Genomic DNA, 20,449 nt, shown 5'->3' on the forward strand with positions numbered 1-20,449 from the left:
ATTTACTGCAGATACTGAATGTGAACTTAAACAACTCTCTAAAATTCACTCTACCTTCTAGAACCATTTTAACATGAAAATCTTTTTCCTAAATTAGGAAACAAATCAAACTACAGACAGCAAAACAGCACAAAGATACATCAACACTCCTGACGTATAGAGGTATTACTTAACCTGTGAGAAGGATGAAGTAATATGTTCTGTCCTACGACTACCTGTGGTATCATAGCATATGTAAAAGGCTTATATACAGCAAAGTGAAGATATTTTTGCAACAGTAAAAATACTGTTCCAATGCTTATGCTGAGCTAACTTTCAGAGACAATGTACTGTGCCAAAATATTTACCTTGCTCCTGTTTGGTGGACTGCTAAATAATGCCTTTTCTTTTGGCAACTGGGAAAGCACAGCATCAGAAGAATAAACCCTCTTTTGTTCAAGCAGCAGGTCACTTTTGCTTTCAGAAAGAAAGTGATGCAACTTTTCAGATTTATTGCTATCTGGGACATTTTCAACGATTCTGCAGGAAGTTATGTTTAACCCAGTTTCTTCATGTTGTCTGCCTAAAATGTGGATAGCAGAATCCAAGCTGACTGCTTTTCCATAACAAAGACCACTTGATTTCTTCAGGAATGCTAATTCTCTCCTGTTGTTATCCTCCGAGTATTTCCTCTTCCATGTCCAGCGTTTCTCTGAACTCCTCTTGTCTTGTTCCTTTAACCATGTCTCTGTTTCATCAGACTTGGTGAGCCTCTGATTATCACCATGAAAACTGTCCCCACAAAGAGAATCATTCTTTGTTTCACCCACTAAAACTTCTGCTTTAACAAGATCAGCCAAAAGGTCTGTACTCACGGGCAGAGCATTACCAGCCACTGTCACTCTCCAGGGGAAGGAATCGGCCAATCCCACGCCCTTGGGACAATTCTCAGTGTTTTCTGAAATCCCCACTTCATACTGGCTTCTTTCTTCATTTTCTTTAACCTGTACTGAATCTGGTCCCGCGTCGGTTGATTTCTTTATCCTTTTTCTTCTGAAATATTTTCTTCCAGGGGAATGTTTAGCTGGACTTAAGGGAGCTTTGGCAGGATCTAAACACTGTTCTTCTTTTTCAGCCCTCACACATCCACAGACATTCCCCATTTGGCTTTCGGTAACTCACAGTCGCACAGTCTCATTCATTCCAATATATTTACATACACTTAAATCCTCCTCAGAAAGTTAAGAACCGCCGTTTGCACCGTAATTTCTTCCAGACTTCACGTCCATCCTCCTCAGTACGTAGCCATTTTGCTTATGAGAAATGCACACGCAATAAATGTTGTGGCACGGTGCCCAGGCAGAGCCTGTGTCTGATTAGACACTGTGGCTTATTTCTGGCCACCAATCCTCTTAAATAAACACCACTGCTTCAGCGTTGGGCTGTAATGCTGATGGCCTTTCACAGAGATGACATAGCATTTATGAGCAATAGAAAATTCTTGCATGCATTTTAACTTCCCGTTTCATTTAGTAACTCGAGCAAGATAAAGTAGAAAAATATGTAGCAACCTTTGAAACTATTAGCTACACTCCAAATCCAAAAGCAAGCAGCGCAGCAAATAGTAGGGATTTAGTTAGCAGATTTGGTTTGCACTTCATATGTTTTTATTACATATCCAATGATCCACAGAAGGGAAGATTAAAGTGAAGGATCAGAAATTGCTCTGACAGCTTGTTGGGGGTCAAATTTTTATTTGTATGTGGAGTTTTCATAGCAGCTGATGTGATTTTTCACTGATTTGTCAGCTATAAATAACCTGCTGCTTCACTACTATCATACAAGCATAACAGCTTGCTCAGGGCAGTGGTGCTGTGTACCAGAGGCTGGAACTTTGCAGCAGATTTAAGCCTTCTGGCAGATAAAGGTGAAACAATTCATAAGAGCCAGTCTGTCTACAAAACTGTCCACAAAGTTACTGTTTATAAAAATGGAGCTTTATCCTCCTCCCATGCTCCTGTTCTGTAGGCATCTCTGTGTGGCTCTGGCTCTGAATGTAACAGCCACAAAGCATCTAACTACGTATGAAAACTAGGTAGAAATATAAACTATTAAAATGCAAGCAAGTCTAATCACCAACATACTTGTTTGAAAAATACCTGTGTTTTGAAGCTTCAGCTTCAAAAGTTTTGTTACCAATATACAAAACCTACTAAAACCAGCATGCATCAGCAGGGGTAGATGTGTATGGTTTCTCATGCTGAGCAAGAGCTACCGAGTGACTTGTCAAGCATTATCAGGTGTTACCATTGAGTTTCCCTTGTTTATCTGAAAAGGAATTGCAATAATGAAACCCAGAGACTTTATCCCCATGGGCCAGTTCCAGTGAAGTTCTATGTTCTATGACATTTTACTGACGGGATCTAAAACGAGTAATACATAAAAGAAGTAGGATCAGCCTCCAAAGAATTTCCCAGAATACAGATGCTCATTGCTGACCACTCTCAGGGCACTGGGGTAAAATTTGACAGTAATGCTTAGAAAATTTTATACCATAACGCTAAGGGACTAGAAGGCTATTACAGAATACCCTGTACCACTTGTAGACAGGCAACTATATACAGGCACAATGCTAACGTTTCTTTTCAAAGTAGATGTTTATGCCATGACCACACTCTCTTTCATGGCCTCAAGTTGTATTTGCATTTGTAGTATGCTTAACATACAGGTGCGGTTGTGACATTTGCTCCCTTTACTTACAGTAAAAAGCGGTATTCTAGTCAGCTTAGAAAAGCGACTTTCAGTCAAGGTCCAGAGGACTCACCGCTTTAAAACACATATCCACATGGGACTGTTGGGTCCTGACTTGCCCCCCCCTTAGTTAATAGAAAAGCACATAAAAACCCAAAAATATAGTCTTTGTAAATGATACTGCTGTGTTTGTACAAACAAATGGCTTTTACGCTTGACAAAATACTTCTCTTTCTCCTCTCTCATCAGAAAAGAAGATTCAGGACTTTGCAGTGCAATGGACCAAGGCTGATTTAATTTCACAGATACAGCTTCTGTTTTAATAATAACGTCTAATAATAGTAATATGTAATACTGAAATATTACATTATGTACTCTTATTAAAAAAGACTTATTATGACTATCTTGATAAAGCAGAAATTATGTAAAAGGTTAAAGACAATAGTGTCCAGCGTTTGAATGAAAAATTGCAAGTTTTCATGTTATATTAACTGTCTAATCGGAAACGTATTAAAGTAAATATAGCCTAGCACAAGTACACTGCCAATGTTGTTCTTCACCCCCAAATTTCACCGGAGTTAAGAATTTGCTTAAAAATACTGCAAATTTAAATTTTCCAATGCAAGTGCATATTTAAGTTAAGACACACGGGCACTGAGACTTCTAAACAATAATTATATTAGACTATCTGAGTTTTAATATAAACTTTTTTTAAACTGTTTACATGTTTAACAATCAGCGTGATACCATGTTCTTCCAAAGAGAAAACATCCCTAAAGCAGTCTCTGTTATTTCAAAACTCCTGTTAGAACTGGTGTCACTCTGACTGTCATAAAAATGTCAAATCAAATCTAATTCAAGATAGGTCAGAAGAAACACATATTGTTATTTTACAGCTGACAATCTGTGTTTTATAATGTAATCAGTAATTTAGAAAGTCTCTGATTTTGCACATCCTCTTTCGTATATACCTTAAATCTGGATTTTTTTTTCTTAAGAAAAAAAAGAGTAGGTAATTCAGTTTTTCAGAAAATTAGGTGCTTCTGAAGGGGAATTAAAAAATTGAGGCAGCAAAAATACAAGAATCGGTTCTGAAACACTGGTTACAAGCTCAGTGCTCCCAACAATCCTGGCTTACTGCTGCATATTCCAGGTCAATTTAGTTAAATGCACAGGATATATCTGCAGCTATTCCTAGAATTAAACCATTTCTAAATATTAGCTACAAATAAATGCATTCCAAACATATCTCTACAGATTATTAGTGGTATTTGTGCCTTTCTATCTTCTGAGAAATAGGTAAGAAAAATGTATTTTTGATACTTAATAACCAATTTAGCAATACTTACCAGCTGTTCCTGAGTGAGAAGGCTACCATCTCTCTATTAACAATTATTTCTGCTGTTCCTTGTTTTTCCATGAACCAAAAAGTAACTTTATAGTCACTTTAACTTTGTAAGTTACTTATGCTCTTGAACCAAAGAAAAGATCAAGGACAAAAGAACTGACAAATTGCATTTACATCAGTTGTGGGTTTTTAAATATAAAAAAACCCTATGCAAAATCATATTGCATGTTAAGGGAAGATGATAAATGAAAGTGCGAGTAACTAAAGACAAAATGACCACTTTCAGCTAATTGAAATTCTATAAAGACGTAACTTTGGTCTCAGCAAGGAAAGAGACAGAGACAACAGGATTAAACGGGAGATTCAGAAAAGGGAAATTGAAATTTATTGTAAAACCTGTCTGCTAGAGCAAAGAGATATAATATTCTAAAGCATCAAAAGAGACTACCATGGAAGCCTACGAAAAACACCACAATATAGCAAAGACCTGACCACACCAGAGACTTTGTCTCAGACACCTGACTAGACCCGAATGGAAGCTCAGCACTGGCTAAAGCCAAAGATCCAGATGATAGAAGCTGTTAAAAATACTATCATTGATTATTGTGTTTCTTGGCTTTTTCTTTTTTCTTTTTCTTTTTTTTCTTTTTTTTTTTTTTAAACCAAAAAACCTAAAGGTACAAATTTATACCCACCAATGCTGGAAAATTTTAAGGGGAGATTTGCAAAAGACTTTTTCTGGTACATAAACCCCTAAGTATAACATGAATAAAGAATTAGACCAACACTTGTCTGCGATTTGATCTGTCTTAGAGGCTGCTTAATCACAAACAAGAGGTTAACATTAAGACATGGCAAACGGAAGATTAACACTGAGACATGAAATAGCTCATGCAGATTTGTATGAGTTTGCATTTAACCATAGATTTCTGTAACTTGTCAAGCATGTCTGTGACTGTGAAATGCATTATGCTCTTAACATGGGACAGGTATATGACACATTAAAGCGGCAACGTTGTTGAATATCTGCGTATTTGTTAGTCTGCAAAATTCTGAGACCATTCATCCTTTGCACACTGCTAATTCATAGTTTATCATTGGTTTCATATAGTTAGCAAATGAAGTAAAGGAAAGCTTATTCCACTTTGCCAGTCAAACGGCACCTGGTATCTTTTATCCTAGAATAAAACGATCAAAAGCCTACTAGGAATGCATTTCAGGTAGTTTTGGATGTAAGATCCCTTCCCCCTTTTTTTTGTTGTTTATGCAACACAGCAAAAGCAATGGAGCATTTAGCATAAATGTCATTTCATGGTACTAAAACAGCATACCAGATAACCAGCAAGCATTTTGTTGCACAGCCTAAAGGTCACATGCAGAATGACAAAGAGATAAACATAAGCCAAAGAGAAAGTGAAAATCAAAGCAGCACAAGATAGAGAACAAGGCAAAAAATAAAGACTTGCCAGCACACAATATAACAAAGGTTATATTTGGAGCTGTTTGAGCTGTCCTGCAAAAAATCTGAAAGAACTGTTCAGCTTTCAGGTACCACTGGGGTACCAAAAGTCATGACCCTGAACAGGAGAGGTTTTATATCCAGTGAGATGGCTTACAAAAAGAGGAATTTGTTCCTTGTTGATGGTTTTATGAGATTAAGGATGAAGAGAATCAAACGGATGAGCTAACTGCTCGTAAGTCTTATCTTGCTACAGATATTCCACTATTTGTAGAGATAAAGTCTAAATATGACTCTGCAATGAGCCTTAATGCCTCTTGTCCTTGCTGTGATTCAGATGAGTCCCAGAAATTCCAAGAACTCCACACTCACTTTCTTACCTGAGAGTTAGCAATTATTTTTTCTGAAATTGCTGAAGAATTCAGGAAGAGATAACCAGGAACTCAGCTGAGGAATAAAATACAGGAAGAGTATACCCCATCATATGCTGAATGACAGGTCTGCCGCAATGGCTAATGGGAATTGCAGCTCCCAGGTGGAATACAGTTTACCCTACGACCACATATAGTCAGAGATTAGACAATCGGCTGCATAGCTCCATCTTTAAATCTTTGAGAAGATCAGACCTTGAACTGTTCTAGCTATTTTAAAGCAGAGGCAGATTAAACTTCAATCCATGGGCTCCAAGACCCACGGTTCAGGCAAGACACAGAGGCAAGCTTCAGAGCCAGCTGCTGCCAGCCAGCTGCTCCCAGCAGAAATAGGTGCCAGGAGAACAGCGAGTGAAGGCCAGACCCAGCTCTCTCAACTCCAGACTGCCACCCCAGGAAAGAGAGGAGGAAAGCAGGCAGCACGTCTTGTATGGTGACCCCATCACGGATTTAACAGCAGAGCAACTGAAGCAGAGGAAGGTGCATGGGTCCCAGAACATCCCATTATTCCTCTGCCTTCTGCATGTCATTTACCGGAATGGGCCACCACAGCTGAGCTGTCTCCTCCTCTAGCCACCCTGTATGAAGGCCACAGCCTTCATGACCAACGCAAGAGTGCTTCAAAATTACTACCTGCATTGCAGGCTCTGAAAACCTAACTGCAGTAAGGGGTATCAGGTACTTGAGAAACAGCTGGGTAGCTGTCCTTTATCTCAGCCAAGTCATCTACAAACAAATCCACCCTTCTTACCTTTTTGCCCAACATGGGTAAAAGTCTAACTGCTGATCTGCTGGACCAAATGAACAGTCTATAGACTGCTTCAGGGCAGACTGATAAAGAATGAATTTTGCTTGAAGGCTTACGGAAAGTCAGCAGCAAAAAAAAAAAAAGTATTTGCTGGCTGACAAGAGAAATGTGGAGAAGCTACGTGTGCCCCGAGGAGGTCTGAGGGAAAGCACCCCTCTGGCCAGGGTGGGCTGGATGGTACTGTAACATCTGGACAAAAAAGTTACCGACTTGAGCCTTGAAAAGCAGCATCCTGCAAAGAGGCCTGACAGCAGGGAGCTAGGGAGGGTGGAAGGAAAAGTGTTTCACAGCAGTTCCTGAGCTGCAAAATGATGATGAAACTGAAATCGAAAAAATCTATTGAGTTATGATTTAGAAGCTCCAGAAATTTTTTAAGGTCTGAGTTCCCAAAGGCCTAATTTTGGATGCCTGAAAGTTTAAAGTTTCAGGTTTTGCTTTGTTTTGGCGTGGTTTTTTTTCAGCCAACTGTAAATTATTCTAAATATTTAACATTTGTTAAATTAAAGAATGTTTGCAGGGGTTTGAAAAGAAATGATCGCCAGTCTTCACAGAAATTATCTTATTAAAATTGTGGTTACTTATTGAGGCCAAATTCTGCTTTCATTTATAGTTGCTCATCTCCAATGTCATCAGTGAAAATGTACTGGGTGTTGAAGGAGTCCATTCAAGTATTAATTTGGATATTTATACATACAGCCTATAATTATACAACACACTGTAATCTGATTTAGCATGTTCTACAGGTGCAGGAAAATAACTTACAGTAGTTATGAAACTGCAGTATGAAACTGAATTTTAAAAAAGCCACATATTGTTAAAAGCATGTGAAATGCATACATTGAAAGCTTGCCAAATCCTAATAACATACATGTCTCAGGGATTTTCAATACCCACAGGACAAATTATTTTCTAATATACTCAACTCAATAAACCATCAGATTTCCCATTCCATTGTTTCTATCTCTTACACGTAATTACTTGGGACACAGAAGAACATACAATTTCTAGACTTGTGCAGCTGCAAAAGTCAGTGGTATAACTCAAAACAACATTTATATTTATCTAATTGTGGGTACCAAGTCACAAAGCCATAACCATCTCTAGACATAATTCAGATGCGAGAGAAATGTAATCCTCAAATGCATATCATCTTTTATTTTTGTTCATTATGTCTTTCCCCTAAATCATTCCTAAATTCATTCCAATACTCAGAAGGATTTTCTATTTTGAGGAAATATTATCCTCCAGATAAGTGCCATTACTCAGAGAAACAAGAAGCCACAAACAACAGCCAAAAAAAATCCCTGGCATCTTGACTACCTCCCAGGTTGCAGTGTTGTTAGAATATACATAAATGACGGAGCAGAGGCAGTAACATCACATGGCAAACAGCTCCTTAGACTCACTGAGAAATTAGCTACTTCTGCAAAGGCTGGGAAAATTTAAGGGGTAGTTCAGATTAAGACACCTCAATGTAGGTGTCTACATATACGTGTTTACATGCTGGCTAGGTCTTGAAGAGACCACTTTATCTGTTGGAAGCAGGATTTAGTTTCCTAAACATGGGCTTCTGGAGCTCTTTGAGATATCCTGCTACAACCCAGCTGGCCTCCAGATGCAGGTCTAGAAGAGCATGGGTATCTCATAGATCTGGTGTCTCATCAGAGAACTCTACATGCATGTCCTGGATACTCTAGCACAGCTCAGGTGTCACTCAAATGCCATCTGTCTTTAGGAAACTGAATCAAAAGCCCTGCAGATCTAGTTAGTACAATCAACGGATCTTGAACAGCAATATTTCACACCCTGAAGTAGACACATAAGAAGAAAGTCAATTGACCATCTAGAACATTTGAGACACTTAAAACTGAGATATGTACATAGGGATAGCAGATATACTGCAGGACCTAAGGGAACTTGCTTCCCACTACATATGCTACTGGATATGCTGTCATCTCAGATCACACTAAGGACCTATGCTGGACAACTGAATAGCTCAGTAAGTGCCCTAGGCAAGTGACCTGAATTGCTCCAACCTTACCCACTGTATTGGCTAGCCCTCCAGGCCTCAAATCTGTTGCTAAACATGTTTACCACCATTTAAGATGCAGTTTATCCTGCCTGATCTGTCTCTTCCCAGATGACAGTGGGTTTCCCATAAGACCCACGTCATGTTTCTCCTACTCACATGGGTGTCTCATAAATCTGCAACAACACAGATATTTATGTTTAGTCAAATGGAGTGAGCCTCTAGTAGCTGCCTAGATGACTCACTCTCTAGGCTATACTAGCTGTATAGACTAAACCTGTATCGCTCAGATTATCAGATTATAGGGACAATTTAGACACTTAATGCATACGAACACAGCTCCCCAATAAGCACCAGGATTTAGGTGTCTTAACTTCAAACTGAATCTCATCACAACTTTCCCAATATCTGTAGGATTACCCCATACATAAACACAGTTCTTATCATGAAGCTTCATCCCTTGTGAAGACTCTGCTGTTAGACTTTTCTGTTCAGATTTTTCCCTCATTCAAAATCTAAGTAAAGACAAAAAAATATGAGGTGTAAGTACGCACACTGTTCTGAACTGCCTTATAAATTCTGAACCCGAATCGGCCATATATGGGTGTCAACACCACCAAATTGCCATATACTTCAAAAGAAGTGGCATACAGGCAAATGCCAGGCTAGCATAGAGGGCATCTCTTACATCACCTTACAAATCCCTTATGTGTTCAGTGTAGATACTGCAGCCATTAGTAGCAAAAAGACAGAAAATATTTTTTTAAAAATCCTGTTCTTCAGTTATTTCATATTTACTAACGAGGCTTAATATTTAGTCCAAGAACGACTACTCATTCTTAAAATTATTTTAACACCGATTTTTTAGACACTATTTTTAAAAAATAAAACCTTACCAAGAGGGCAAACCGCATCCTGGGGTGCATCAAACACAGCATGACCAGCCGGTCAAGACAGGGGATTATCCCGCTGTATTCAGTGTTGGTGCAGCCTCCCCTGGAGTACTGTGCGCAGTTCTGGCGCCCACAATTTAAGAAGGATGTGAAGGTCCTTGAATGCATCCAGAGGAGGGCAACAAAGCTGGTGAGAGGGCTGGAAGGAATGTCCTGTGAGGAGCAGCTAAGGACTTTGGGCTTGTCTAGTTTGGAGAAAAGGAGGCTGAGGGGCGAGCTCATTGCTCTCTACGGCTTCCTGAGGAGGGGAAGTGGAGAGGGAGGTGCTGATCTCTTCTCCCTGGTATCCAGTGACAGGATGCGTGGGAACGGTTCAAAGCTGCGCCAGGGGAGGATTAGACTGGACATGAGGAAGCATTTCTTTACCGAGAGGGTGGTCAGTCACTGGAACAGGCTTCCTAGAGAGGTGGTCGATGCCCCAAGCCTGTCAGTGTTTAAGAGACATTTGGACAATGCCCTTAACAACATGCTTTAACTTTTGGTCAGCCCTTAAGTGGTCAGGCAGTTGGACTAGGTGATCGTTGTAGGTGCCTTCCAACTGAAATATAATATTCTATTCTGACAGATCTGCAAGATCTGAATTGCAGTGGTAGACATTTAGTGGGTAGTTATTGGGGGTCAGGACAGAGTGAAGTAAGTATGTTTCAGCTACAATTTAAATGCTTCTACATATTTCATATGGAGCTGGCTACCTTACAGCGGAAAATCCTTGTCACACCAGCTCACATAAATTAGCTACTTTTATATCAGTGTTTTGCCTTCTCATCATTTTTTACAGCTATAACTAGTAACACTAACTTTCATCATTTTTTATAAGCACCCAAAATTGTGCCAGATGTCCTGTGCTTCAGCTAGTGAGTTTTCTCTAGTGAGAAAAACTAACAATTTCATCCTGCAAAAACCTAGTCATCAGGTTCAAAAAATAAAATATACATCAAGTAAAGGTTTAACTTCTACTAACAGCTTCTATTAATAAGTTGTTAATAATCTTTATTTCTTACAACACAGCAACATTCAATCACTGCCTAATTCTGTGGGTCATGCTTAAATATATTTAAGCCCAGCCGCCTTTCTCTGTATAACCATGTGGGAGCAAAGACTGGCATGACAGGGGGGAGCTGAGGGAACTTCAGGTCCTCGCTACTGGTGAGCAGTTAGCGGTTTCTCCTTTACCCTGTGCACTGGCCTGGGCTAAGCCGTGCACCCTGTTTAGGCCAGGGCCACACTGGCCCTTATTCATGTCTTCTGTTCCTCATTAGGATTTGCAGACAGGCAAATTAGATTCTAGCAGCCTTTTTGTTTAAGAAATTTTTTTTCCAGTCATAAATCCAGTGCAAGATATTCCTAAGTGAACCATGCTTTTTCTGTATGATCATGTAATTTTCTGATCGTTTAAAATGCCTGCACTGCAGGGAGTTTATCGCTAACAATGCTGCAGTCACTAAATGGGAATTATCTGTCATCTGAATTACATCGTCTACAGCCACAGCCATTGTGAAAGCCTCATTTTGAGGAGCAATTTAACACCACACACTGTAAGGCTGCATTATACTGTACACAATCCCACCAGTGTACAGCAGCCAGAGTGCCACCTAGTGTGACCCACATTACCATCGCTCGGGCTAAAAACAAATGCTGAAGTGTTACAAACTGCTCGAAAAAGCTGAGAGTAGTGCTTGCTAACATAGTTGTATCAGCAGAGAAATTCAGATCCAGAATTAAAAAAGATTTAAAACTTTTTAATGTATTTTAATATTAATATATTTTAATATTCATCAAAAGAAGTCTGCAGAATAAAACAAGAACAGTTTGTTGAAAAGCTAGAAGGGATACATCAACTATCGTCTTTGATGTTCAAAACCCCAGCTATTTTTCTCTCACTCAACAGATAGGAAATCAGCAAACAAACGACACCTTCAGATTCAGTTTATATCACAAAATAAGATACAACATGAAAACCTTCAAATACACATTAGAGAAGAGACATAATCTATATTTTTGCACAGCCCATATGGAGTCCCGTCTAAGTTGACACATTCATTGTAACTGTATGCAAGAATCTGACTGAAAACATACTGTCAAACAAAACTAGACTTACCTGAAAGTGCAAAATTATGGTCCATATCAACCCCAAAGTCAATTTGGGATTCCCATCTGTTATGTCATCATTTCTAATGTTAACCAGTTTCACCTGCCATCACGGAAAGAAAATACAAACAAAATTGAAATAAATATGCCATAAATACATACTGCATTACACAGGCACGACTATAAAGGATGCATTACTCACTTCCCAAGCCTGTTGTTTTCTTTAATTCTCAAAAGCAGAAAGGAATTGCATTCTGGCTGTAAGCAGCCCGCCAGGAATTGCCCTCTCCCACCCACGCCGAGCTGAGAAGATTCCTCAGCTGTCACTATGCTGGCAGATCTGCTCCCTATGCCAAATTCCCTTCACCTAGGTCCTGGTCAGAGGGGGAAGGTATGATAGAGGGGGAAAGGATAACAAGAATACGATGATCTGTAACTGGTGTATCAGTCTCAGGGCAGTGCTGAGACCTGGGAAGCTATCACTGCCTTTCCTCCTCCCCATGCTTTCCTGCACCAAAGCAAGAATTCAGCAGCAGGAGAACTGGCCTGCTAAAACACACTGGTCTGGCTTGATAAAACCAGGAATTTACTGTCGCATTTAAATAACCAATGACTTAAAAATGACAACAATTATTATCGCTTCTGCTGTTGTACTCATTCACAGTGCTATAAACATGAAATGGTTAATAGGATTAAAACAAAGGCTGAGATTTTTGCCACTCCAATAAACTCACATCCAGAGTGAGTTCAATAATTCTATTTTCTTTGACATATTTTATTATTACATTTAATTCTCTATATGTATTATGCATCCATATAGCCTAGCAATTAAAGATGACTCAGCTAAAAGGCATTTTATGCTTATGTTAGTAAAGTTACATGCACATGCTTTTTAACATATACCCTGTTATCAACCAAACAAGCAAAGGCATGACCTTCTCTTAATCTGCAGACATAGTCTTAACTATTTCGGGGGGGGGGGGGGGGGGGGGGGGGGCAAACCAAAAATGCTCTCTCTGGAAGAAAGAGAGTGTATTCCATAGTTTAAAAGAGAAGTTAAAAACAAATCCAAATATTTTCCTCCCACTGCATTATAAAAACTGTTTGTGTTTGGCAAAACTCTACAAGACAGTCAAATATGCCTTATCTTTTTTTTGTTTTTTGCCAAGTCCGGCTTCAAAATTATCAATATATAGGATCTCTCTGCCTTACAATCACAAGAAAGCATTGTATTTGGAGGTTATACAGCCAACCTGAGCAAGTTATTTCCTAAATACGGTTTAGAAACACCTAACAGGGGGCTGAAACTTCAATCAAATGCAAGTCCCACTGGCAACTTGCCAAGACAACCAAAGCCCTACAAGCATTTTGTACAGTAGAGTACAGCCATCTTCACGAAACTGTGAGGCTAAATAGAGCACAAAAATCGTGAGATCATAATCAACAGCTGCACAACAGTGACTTGCAGTTCCCAATGACACGCACACGTTCATAAACATAAGGATGACCTGATCCTACATCTCCCGCATTTGAATATGCACAGTCTGTCATGCATAAATAAGGCACAGTGCAGCACAAGTCCAGAGGTCTCACTGCATAAAAATGCCACTGTGACTGTCATTTCAAGTAGCCATTCATTTACTTTGTAGCATATTTGTTCAATGGCTCACTTCGGTTAACAGGAAAGGTTCGCTTTGAACTCAGCAAAGCAGGATTGCTTTCTCAGTGCACACACATCACTCAGTGACCCGGAAGATAGTTTGCAATTTCACTCAAAATACAAAAAGACATCTGTTTTTATAACCAAATTAAGTATCTGTCTATGGTTTGCTACCTCTTATTTTTTCAAACCTTTTAAGTAGCAAATAAAATTAAAAAACAAACAAACAACAAAACACCCAACAACCAATCAGAAAGCAGATTTCCAGTGTCAACTTATTTGCATGGGATGGATAGGGACGTGCAGTTTTTCCTTCCATCCATGTTTTGGACATTTTTTAATATTGCCATTTTGCAAAGGGAGAAAGCAAGAATCCTGTAAGTGTTTAAAAGAAATTTAAAAGCAGAAAGAAACTCACAGCTGTGGAAAACCACCCAGCAGTGTGGGTTTCAAGTGTTTGGCTTAAAGGAGATACAGGTGAAATGAAGCCTGAATCTGCCACAGCCCAGGTGACTCTACTGCCTTTCTAGAGCACCAGTTTCACTTTCATCAGGATCAAGGCTTAAGAAAGTTTTTCCAAAATAAATATAATCAAAATAAGAACTCCCACACAATGTTCTAATTTCTTTGAATCTGCATTTTGCACTAAAAACTGGATTGTGAACAAAACTGCATACCAGCTAGTACCTGGGCAGCATGAAAGATAGCTAAATCTACCATAAGCAACTCCTGAGGATCTTACCCATTATTTTCTCCTCTTTAACATCATGTACCACATGGAGTGTGTTGATGTTACTGCTCAGAGAAGGGTAGTGTAAAGTTACCTTTGCCACATCTCTCTTAACCATCTCAAGCATGAGATCAAGCCAAGCCTACATCAGCAGCTGTTATATAGCATGCATAAAAGACCAAGCAGGACATATTTTTTTATTTATTAGCTACAGGTGACAAAATTGTCATTAACGTTTTTTTATTAAAATTTTCACCATACCTGGCGTTTTTTCAAATAGTCAAGTGCGATTTGGACATTCTGGAGTCTGTGAAAACGCATCCGACCTTTTTCTCGAGGCTAAAATTGGAAAAGGATAGTTGTGAGATTTTCTCGTCAGACAAAAGAACAAACAGTCTGATTTAAAAGACACCATGTAAAACATTTGAAACACTACAGTTTTAATGAAGCCAATGCCTTTGGTGGAAAAGTGTGCTTTAACAATTTTTTTTTTTTTTAGACTGTAGTTGAAATTTTTTAGCACAGTAGATGGCAAGAGACATCAGTGGTCCCAAACTGCAACTTTGATCCATGCAGGCTGATGGCTTAAGTAGTACTTTACAGGGAAACAGCTAAGAGGGCTAAAAAAGGCCCTACATTAATCTACCTACAGAAACAAACTGCAATATATTTTTATAAAAGATGTACAGTATATTAAGCAAAGCAAAATATAAGTAATGTCATGGACCTTTATGTTGCTCTGGTAAACTCTGTGATGGAAGAGCTTACCTCTGTATGCAACTTCATGATTTAATGTTGTTTATTTATGGTATGACTGCATAATCACTATGATATCAATACATATTTATTTAAAGTATCTAATAAAGATAATACCTTCCTCCAAACAGAATAATACAACATATACAGCCCTAGAGTGTAAGTTTAAACTCCTGACTTGGGTAGAACATTATAAAGTGTAAAAAAACCTAACAAGTCACTCTTCTCAAAGCAAAGTCAAAACTAGCAAGAAGAGACTGTAAGATAAGCATGAGTGGTGTGTTAATGGAAACATGGCAAAACTGCATGCAGTTAGTGTAAAATCGCCAAGAAGAAGAATCACACAGAAAAAGTATACTTTACTTAGCTGTCACGGATCAGCAATGGGAAAGCAGTTAAATTTGTATCATCATCGTAATATCCAAATCCTTCTATTCTTCTTATTTCAGATTTTTGACAAACTTTCACAGCAATAAACTGAAGCAGACTATAATTGCTAGGGATCAGCCATTAATATAAGTATTTCCTCACTGCAAAACACACAGATACAAGCCCAAGCCTTCCTCAACTGCCTTTTTTTTTTCCCCCCTGTGGAGTATCAAATGCTTGCCAAAAGGAAACATGGGAAAATGGAGTTGAATAAGAAGCATAAACTAAAACACAAAGAATTTTAATTTCCATTATAGAACCTTCAGATTAGCCTCTTGATTTTCACACCAATAGCCCAGGAACAAGCCCTGCAGCCCTCACTACTGAGTAGCTTCCCTGGATGGAACGAAGGACTGCAGACCTGGAACTTAGTTTTCCACAACGAAGAGGGTATCATATATCCCAAACTATATATTTAGGTATAGCATCTCAGAGGGGAAATATTTTTTTCAATGTACAGCTAAAATGCAGCGTTTTGAGTTATGTTATGCCCCAGAAAAAAAGCACATGAATTCCACTGAAATCACAACTGCAGCGCAACACACGGGGAGCCAAGGCGGCACTTGGGCCCTATGACAGCAAGTTGCTTTAGCAAACGCTAATAATGCGAGGTCTACAAAAGGCATGAAACAGCTCACTTGGACTAACAAGCACTCAGCATTTTACACTTTGTAAGTAAATATTTCCCTTCTGGATAGTTAAAATACAGTGAAACGATAATTCAGCATTTACTGCCAGAAAGATAAACCCTGCAAACAATCTATATACTTGGTACTCAAGGCACTACACAGAACTGTCATGAACTTCTACTTTGCATATCTGCTTTGACAAAAAATAATAACTATTACATTTGATAAATTCTAAGAAATGGATCTGCACATCTAAATTACCTCATTTCAAAATATTATCCAACATTATGTCACATACATCGTGGGTGCAGTAGACTGATGCTTCCAATTAAGACAAATTACGTTGTTGCCATAGACTTCACTACTTCAAGCCTTTGTCTAAATTACTTGTATATGGGCAATACTGATTGCTAGCAAAAAATCTTGGTTTAATGGAATGACGATATTTCCCTACTTACTATTTTGAAAAGATTGTTCTATAACATCTTGACAATGTTGTCCCGTACACATTTGCACCATGGTTGTGTACAGTTTAATGAAAGAAAACAAATAGAAATCTTAAACCTTTGCATTTTAGCTGTTCTCAAAAAGGCTGAGTAAGAATTTGTCATTACCATACCTCCATTATAAACATAGGTATCCTGGTTTACGATTGTGAGTTCTTTTATCCTTTCTACAGCACACTATAGCAGCACACCAAACTAAGAATTTACATTAGCAGACACCACACTTCAAACACTACGTTAGTACAGTTATGGGGGTCGGCACCTACCCCCTTATCCTCATCCTCCACATCCTCATGCTGTTCATTTGCGCATGCTTCTGTTGAACTCACCAACCGTAAGGTCTTCAAAAAATCTCGCTCTCTTGGCTAATGAATATAACAGGAGACAGGACAGCAAAGACACAAGACAGACCACAAATGAAAAGAAGAGCATGAAAAGAAGAACATAATGAAGAGAACAAATACCAAGCAAGGGAAGTAATGCTCACAAAGAAAGGAAATGACGCCTGAGGAGTGCGTTAGACAATTTCAGGGACATTTTATCCTTGCTATTTGTAAGTTACTCCCTTTAATGTGAAGGGATATTAAGCATCCAATATTTGTTAAAAGAAAAATTGTAAAGAAAAGGGAAGAACAGAAAAAATAGCGCATTACCCTAATAAGAAAGGAAGTCTCACTGACCACAAGAAATGAAGAGAACAGATTGCGTTCCCCCACAGAATTCACAGTGCAATATTTTACCAACAGAAATACAACTTGTGTCTTTGGTATCAAGTCACAGATTATGGAAAACATCAAAGAAATTTCCAGCAGTCAATATGCAAAGAGTTAACAAACAGAGTAAATGTATATATAACAAACTGGAACCACTGCATTCTGATCTAAAAGCTTACCAAGGTGTCTCCAGAAAGGACTTCTAAAAGCGAGATCAAGTTATGTCCATCTCTTAGGTCTTCATATAGGTCATTCACATGCTTTCGAACCTGCACAGATAAATGCAAAAATAAAATATAAGATCACCATTTATACCAGAGCATTCACACTCACGTTAACAGTCATCTTCTAATATACAGATATACTTTAGATACACCTCAGCATAGCTTTTCAAATTCATTCACTCTGACAACACATTTACAAACCCAAATTAATTATAATAGGCAAAACTCACATCTACGTCTGCACTTGCACAGTTCCATCACCTTTTATTTCATAGTATGAAGTTACAGGTAGTGAATGCATACAGCAATGCAAAATCAGTATTTGACAATTTAAACGATACCAGATATGCACCTATTTTGACCTAAATAGTGACCACTTATAGATGACACTATCCAGAACTAATGAATTGTAAAAAAATATACAGAGCAGAATCCTGTCTTGACGTATGTGTTATCCTCAGCATGCAAACTCACTGAAATCAGGCCAAAGGTTAACACAGTTTTTGGCCTTGAACTTATTACTAGTCAAAGTACATCCACCAATTAACAACATGTTTTGTCACCTCAGATATCCCAATACCTAGTGAGTTTTCCCAATGGCTCACACATCCACCTTATACAACATACCAAAGAAATATGACATTAGGTTGATCTAGTGAAGCCAAGGACATGCACAACCCTTCCCACCAGCTGTGTCAGTGGCAGATGCTACTGCTCCCTACAGCTCAGCAACACTCTACCACCAGCACCTCTAGTGCCCCCTAATAGAAGCAGCCTTTGCCAGCTGACCTCATTCAACTAAATTGGGTTGAAAAGGGTTGATAACCAACAGACCCTGCAAGGCCAACCATGAGTGAGGGAGCAGATGTAATGAGGAGACAGCTGAAAGCCCTAACTTTTCTGACAGGCACAACAAAGCTGGGAGATGTCTGTCCACAGGCCAACTCTTGCTTCTTAGCATTAGCTTACTTAGCTCAAATACAACTTTATCTGAAGTTTCTTTAACAATTTCAGCCAGCTGCCCTTTAAACATGAAACAAAGGACCTAATTTCTCAGAAGCAGAGGTTTCTGACATTGCTAGCCAGGGCAGAGGTTGAGGGCTTTCCAGCTACAGTATAATGTTGGTTCCCAGGCGTTCCCATAGAGGCACCAGATCAGAAACTTCCTAAGCTTCAAGAGGATAAAATATGACATCAGAAATTTCTTCTAAAGTTACCACCTCTACTAGAGACAAACTGTATGTCCAATATGAGATCTATGGGACACTCCCCTGAGTGCCAACATCTCTGCATATCTGACAAGGGCAGCAGGAATCGACCTAGATCTTCAACTTTATGCAACAGCTCTGTTTACCTGACTTTTGGGGGAATTTCTAGATCCATCCTGTTGAATAAATAACTGTCTCCATATTGATGATTAGCTTCATAAATGCTTTTTAGTTCAGGTTTTCTTACTTCAACTTTTAAACATGACATTACCCTGCAACCTGTTTTTACAAAGACTATCACCTTAATTGGAAATATCAGAGCATATTTATGCTTGTGCTGAAGACTAGCCAGAACAAGTCGTCTAGAAGACTGTTCCATAAGAAATTACAACTGATAATATTTTCCAAAACGTTTATACAGACTCTACATACGCAGTCGTTATATACATACCAGCACTCTTATACATAGACATTGCTTTACACACTCATACACACACACAAAATAATGTAATTTTAATTCTAGTTGTGATTTAAAAAAAACTCCTGTAAGCAATTAATTTAAAAAATTTCCAAGAGAAAGATCATCTGGGAATACTGAAGTACTGTTAAGCTGAACAAAAAAACCAGAAACAGATGTTCTCCTAGTGTATCTCTGGTGAAAAAAGAAAGCCGCGAAGATATCATTAAAATCCCTGATATGAGATTTGATTATGCTAAAAGCTTAAAAGATGAAAAGCACAAGGGTCTTTAATTTTTAACCCAAAACAACTGTTACTTTTTATTTTTCTATTCAAAGAACTATGCCGAACTGAGTGCTAAACTCTTTCCAACAAAAGCAGGCAATTTTTTTACAGTAAAACCCTGTGAGAGGGTTCCCCGCTCCTCCATGCCCCTCTGGCCAGGATGCCACTCTCCACTCAGGAGCGCAGAATCCCAAGCCAGAGCAGATCCACAGCACAGGCTGGTGGCCAGAGTCATGGGAGGACGTCAGGTTATAGACAGAGGAAAGGGGTGTACATCTAAAAGACACTGTGCCAGCACAGCTGAAGAACTATCTGTGCAGCACCAAGTCAACGCCCACACTCTTTTCGACACAGAACTCATGGGAGTTGCCTAACATGCACGTATCTGAATTGTGGGATGAGAAAATACTACTGTTTCTTAATATGTCTGCTTTTATTTTCCATTAGATGCAAGATAACTTTGTTATCCTGCTGGTCTGTCTCTCACAACATACATTGGTTGACCTTCTGTTTGTTTCTTATACTCTGAGGTTTCCAAAGTACTACAAAGACAACCATCTTCCCCAACTTATCTTTCTAGAAATCACAGATGTTTCAGAGATGAACTCATACTGTGTATGAAGAAAGCAGCACAGAGCTGTCAAAACAGGAAAACCAGCAGTACGCCTGTCGTGGTTTAACCTCAGTCGGCAACTGAGCACCACACAGCCACTCGCTCACTCCCCCCAACCCGGTGGGATGGGGGAGAGAATCGGAAGAGGACAAGTAAGAAAAAGTCGTGGGTTGAGATAAAAAGAGTTTAATAATTGAAATAAAATAATAATAATAATAATAATAATAATAATAATAATAATAATAATAATAGTAATAATACACAAAGCAAGTGATGCACAGTACAATTGCTCACCACCCACTGACCGATGCCCAGCCAGTCCCCGAGCAGTGGCACCCCCAGCCAGCTTTCCCCAGTTTATGTATGACGTCACATGGTATGGAATGTCCCTT

The 20,449-nt window shown here is 38.9% G+C and overlaps 1 protein-coding gene across 6 annotated transcripts in view; it reads right to left on the minus strand.

Annotated features, from left to right (window-relative positions):
* The window catches only part of DST (dystonin), a 315,857-nt gene that overhangs the window by 177,414 nt on the left and 117,994 nt on the right, over window positions 1-20,449 (minus strand). For 4 of the 6 annotated variants that reach the window (XM_076332973.1, XM_076332968.1, XM_076332967.1 and 1 more), the window contains 3 exons: window positions 17,449-17,538; window positions 14,498-14,575; window positions 11,857-11,949 (listed from right to left, as the gene is read on the minus strand). In XM_076332973.1, the coding sequence (XP_076189088.1) occupies window positions 11,857-11,949; window positions 14,498-14,575; window positions 17,449-17,538 (261 nt within the window). Of the gene's footprint in view, window positions 1-11,856; window positions 11,950-14,497; window positions 14,576-16,822; window positions 16,922-17,448; window positions 17,539-20,449 lie in introns of all 6 variants that reach the window. The other 2 variants (XM_076332971.1, XM_076332965.1) reach the window with 2 other exon arrangements.

Source organism: Aptenodytes patagonicus, chromosome 3 (assembly GCF_965638725.1).
Source record: "Aptenodytes patagonicus chromosome 3, bAptPat1.pri.cur, whole genome shotgun sequence".
Taxonomy (NCBI): domain Eukaryota; kingdom Metazoa; phylum Chordata; class Aves; order Sphenisciformes; family Spheniscidae; genus Aptenodytes; species Aptenodytes patagonicus.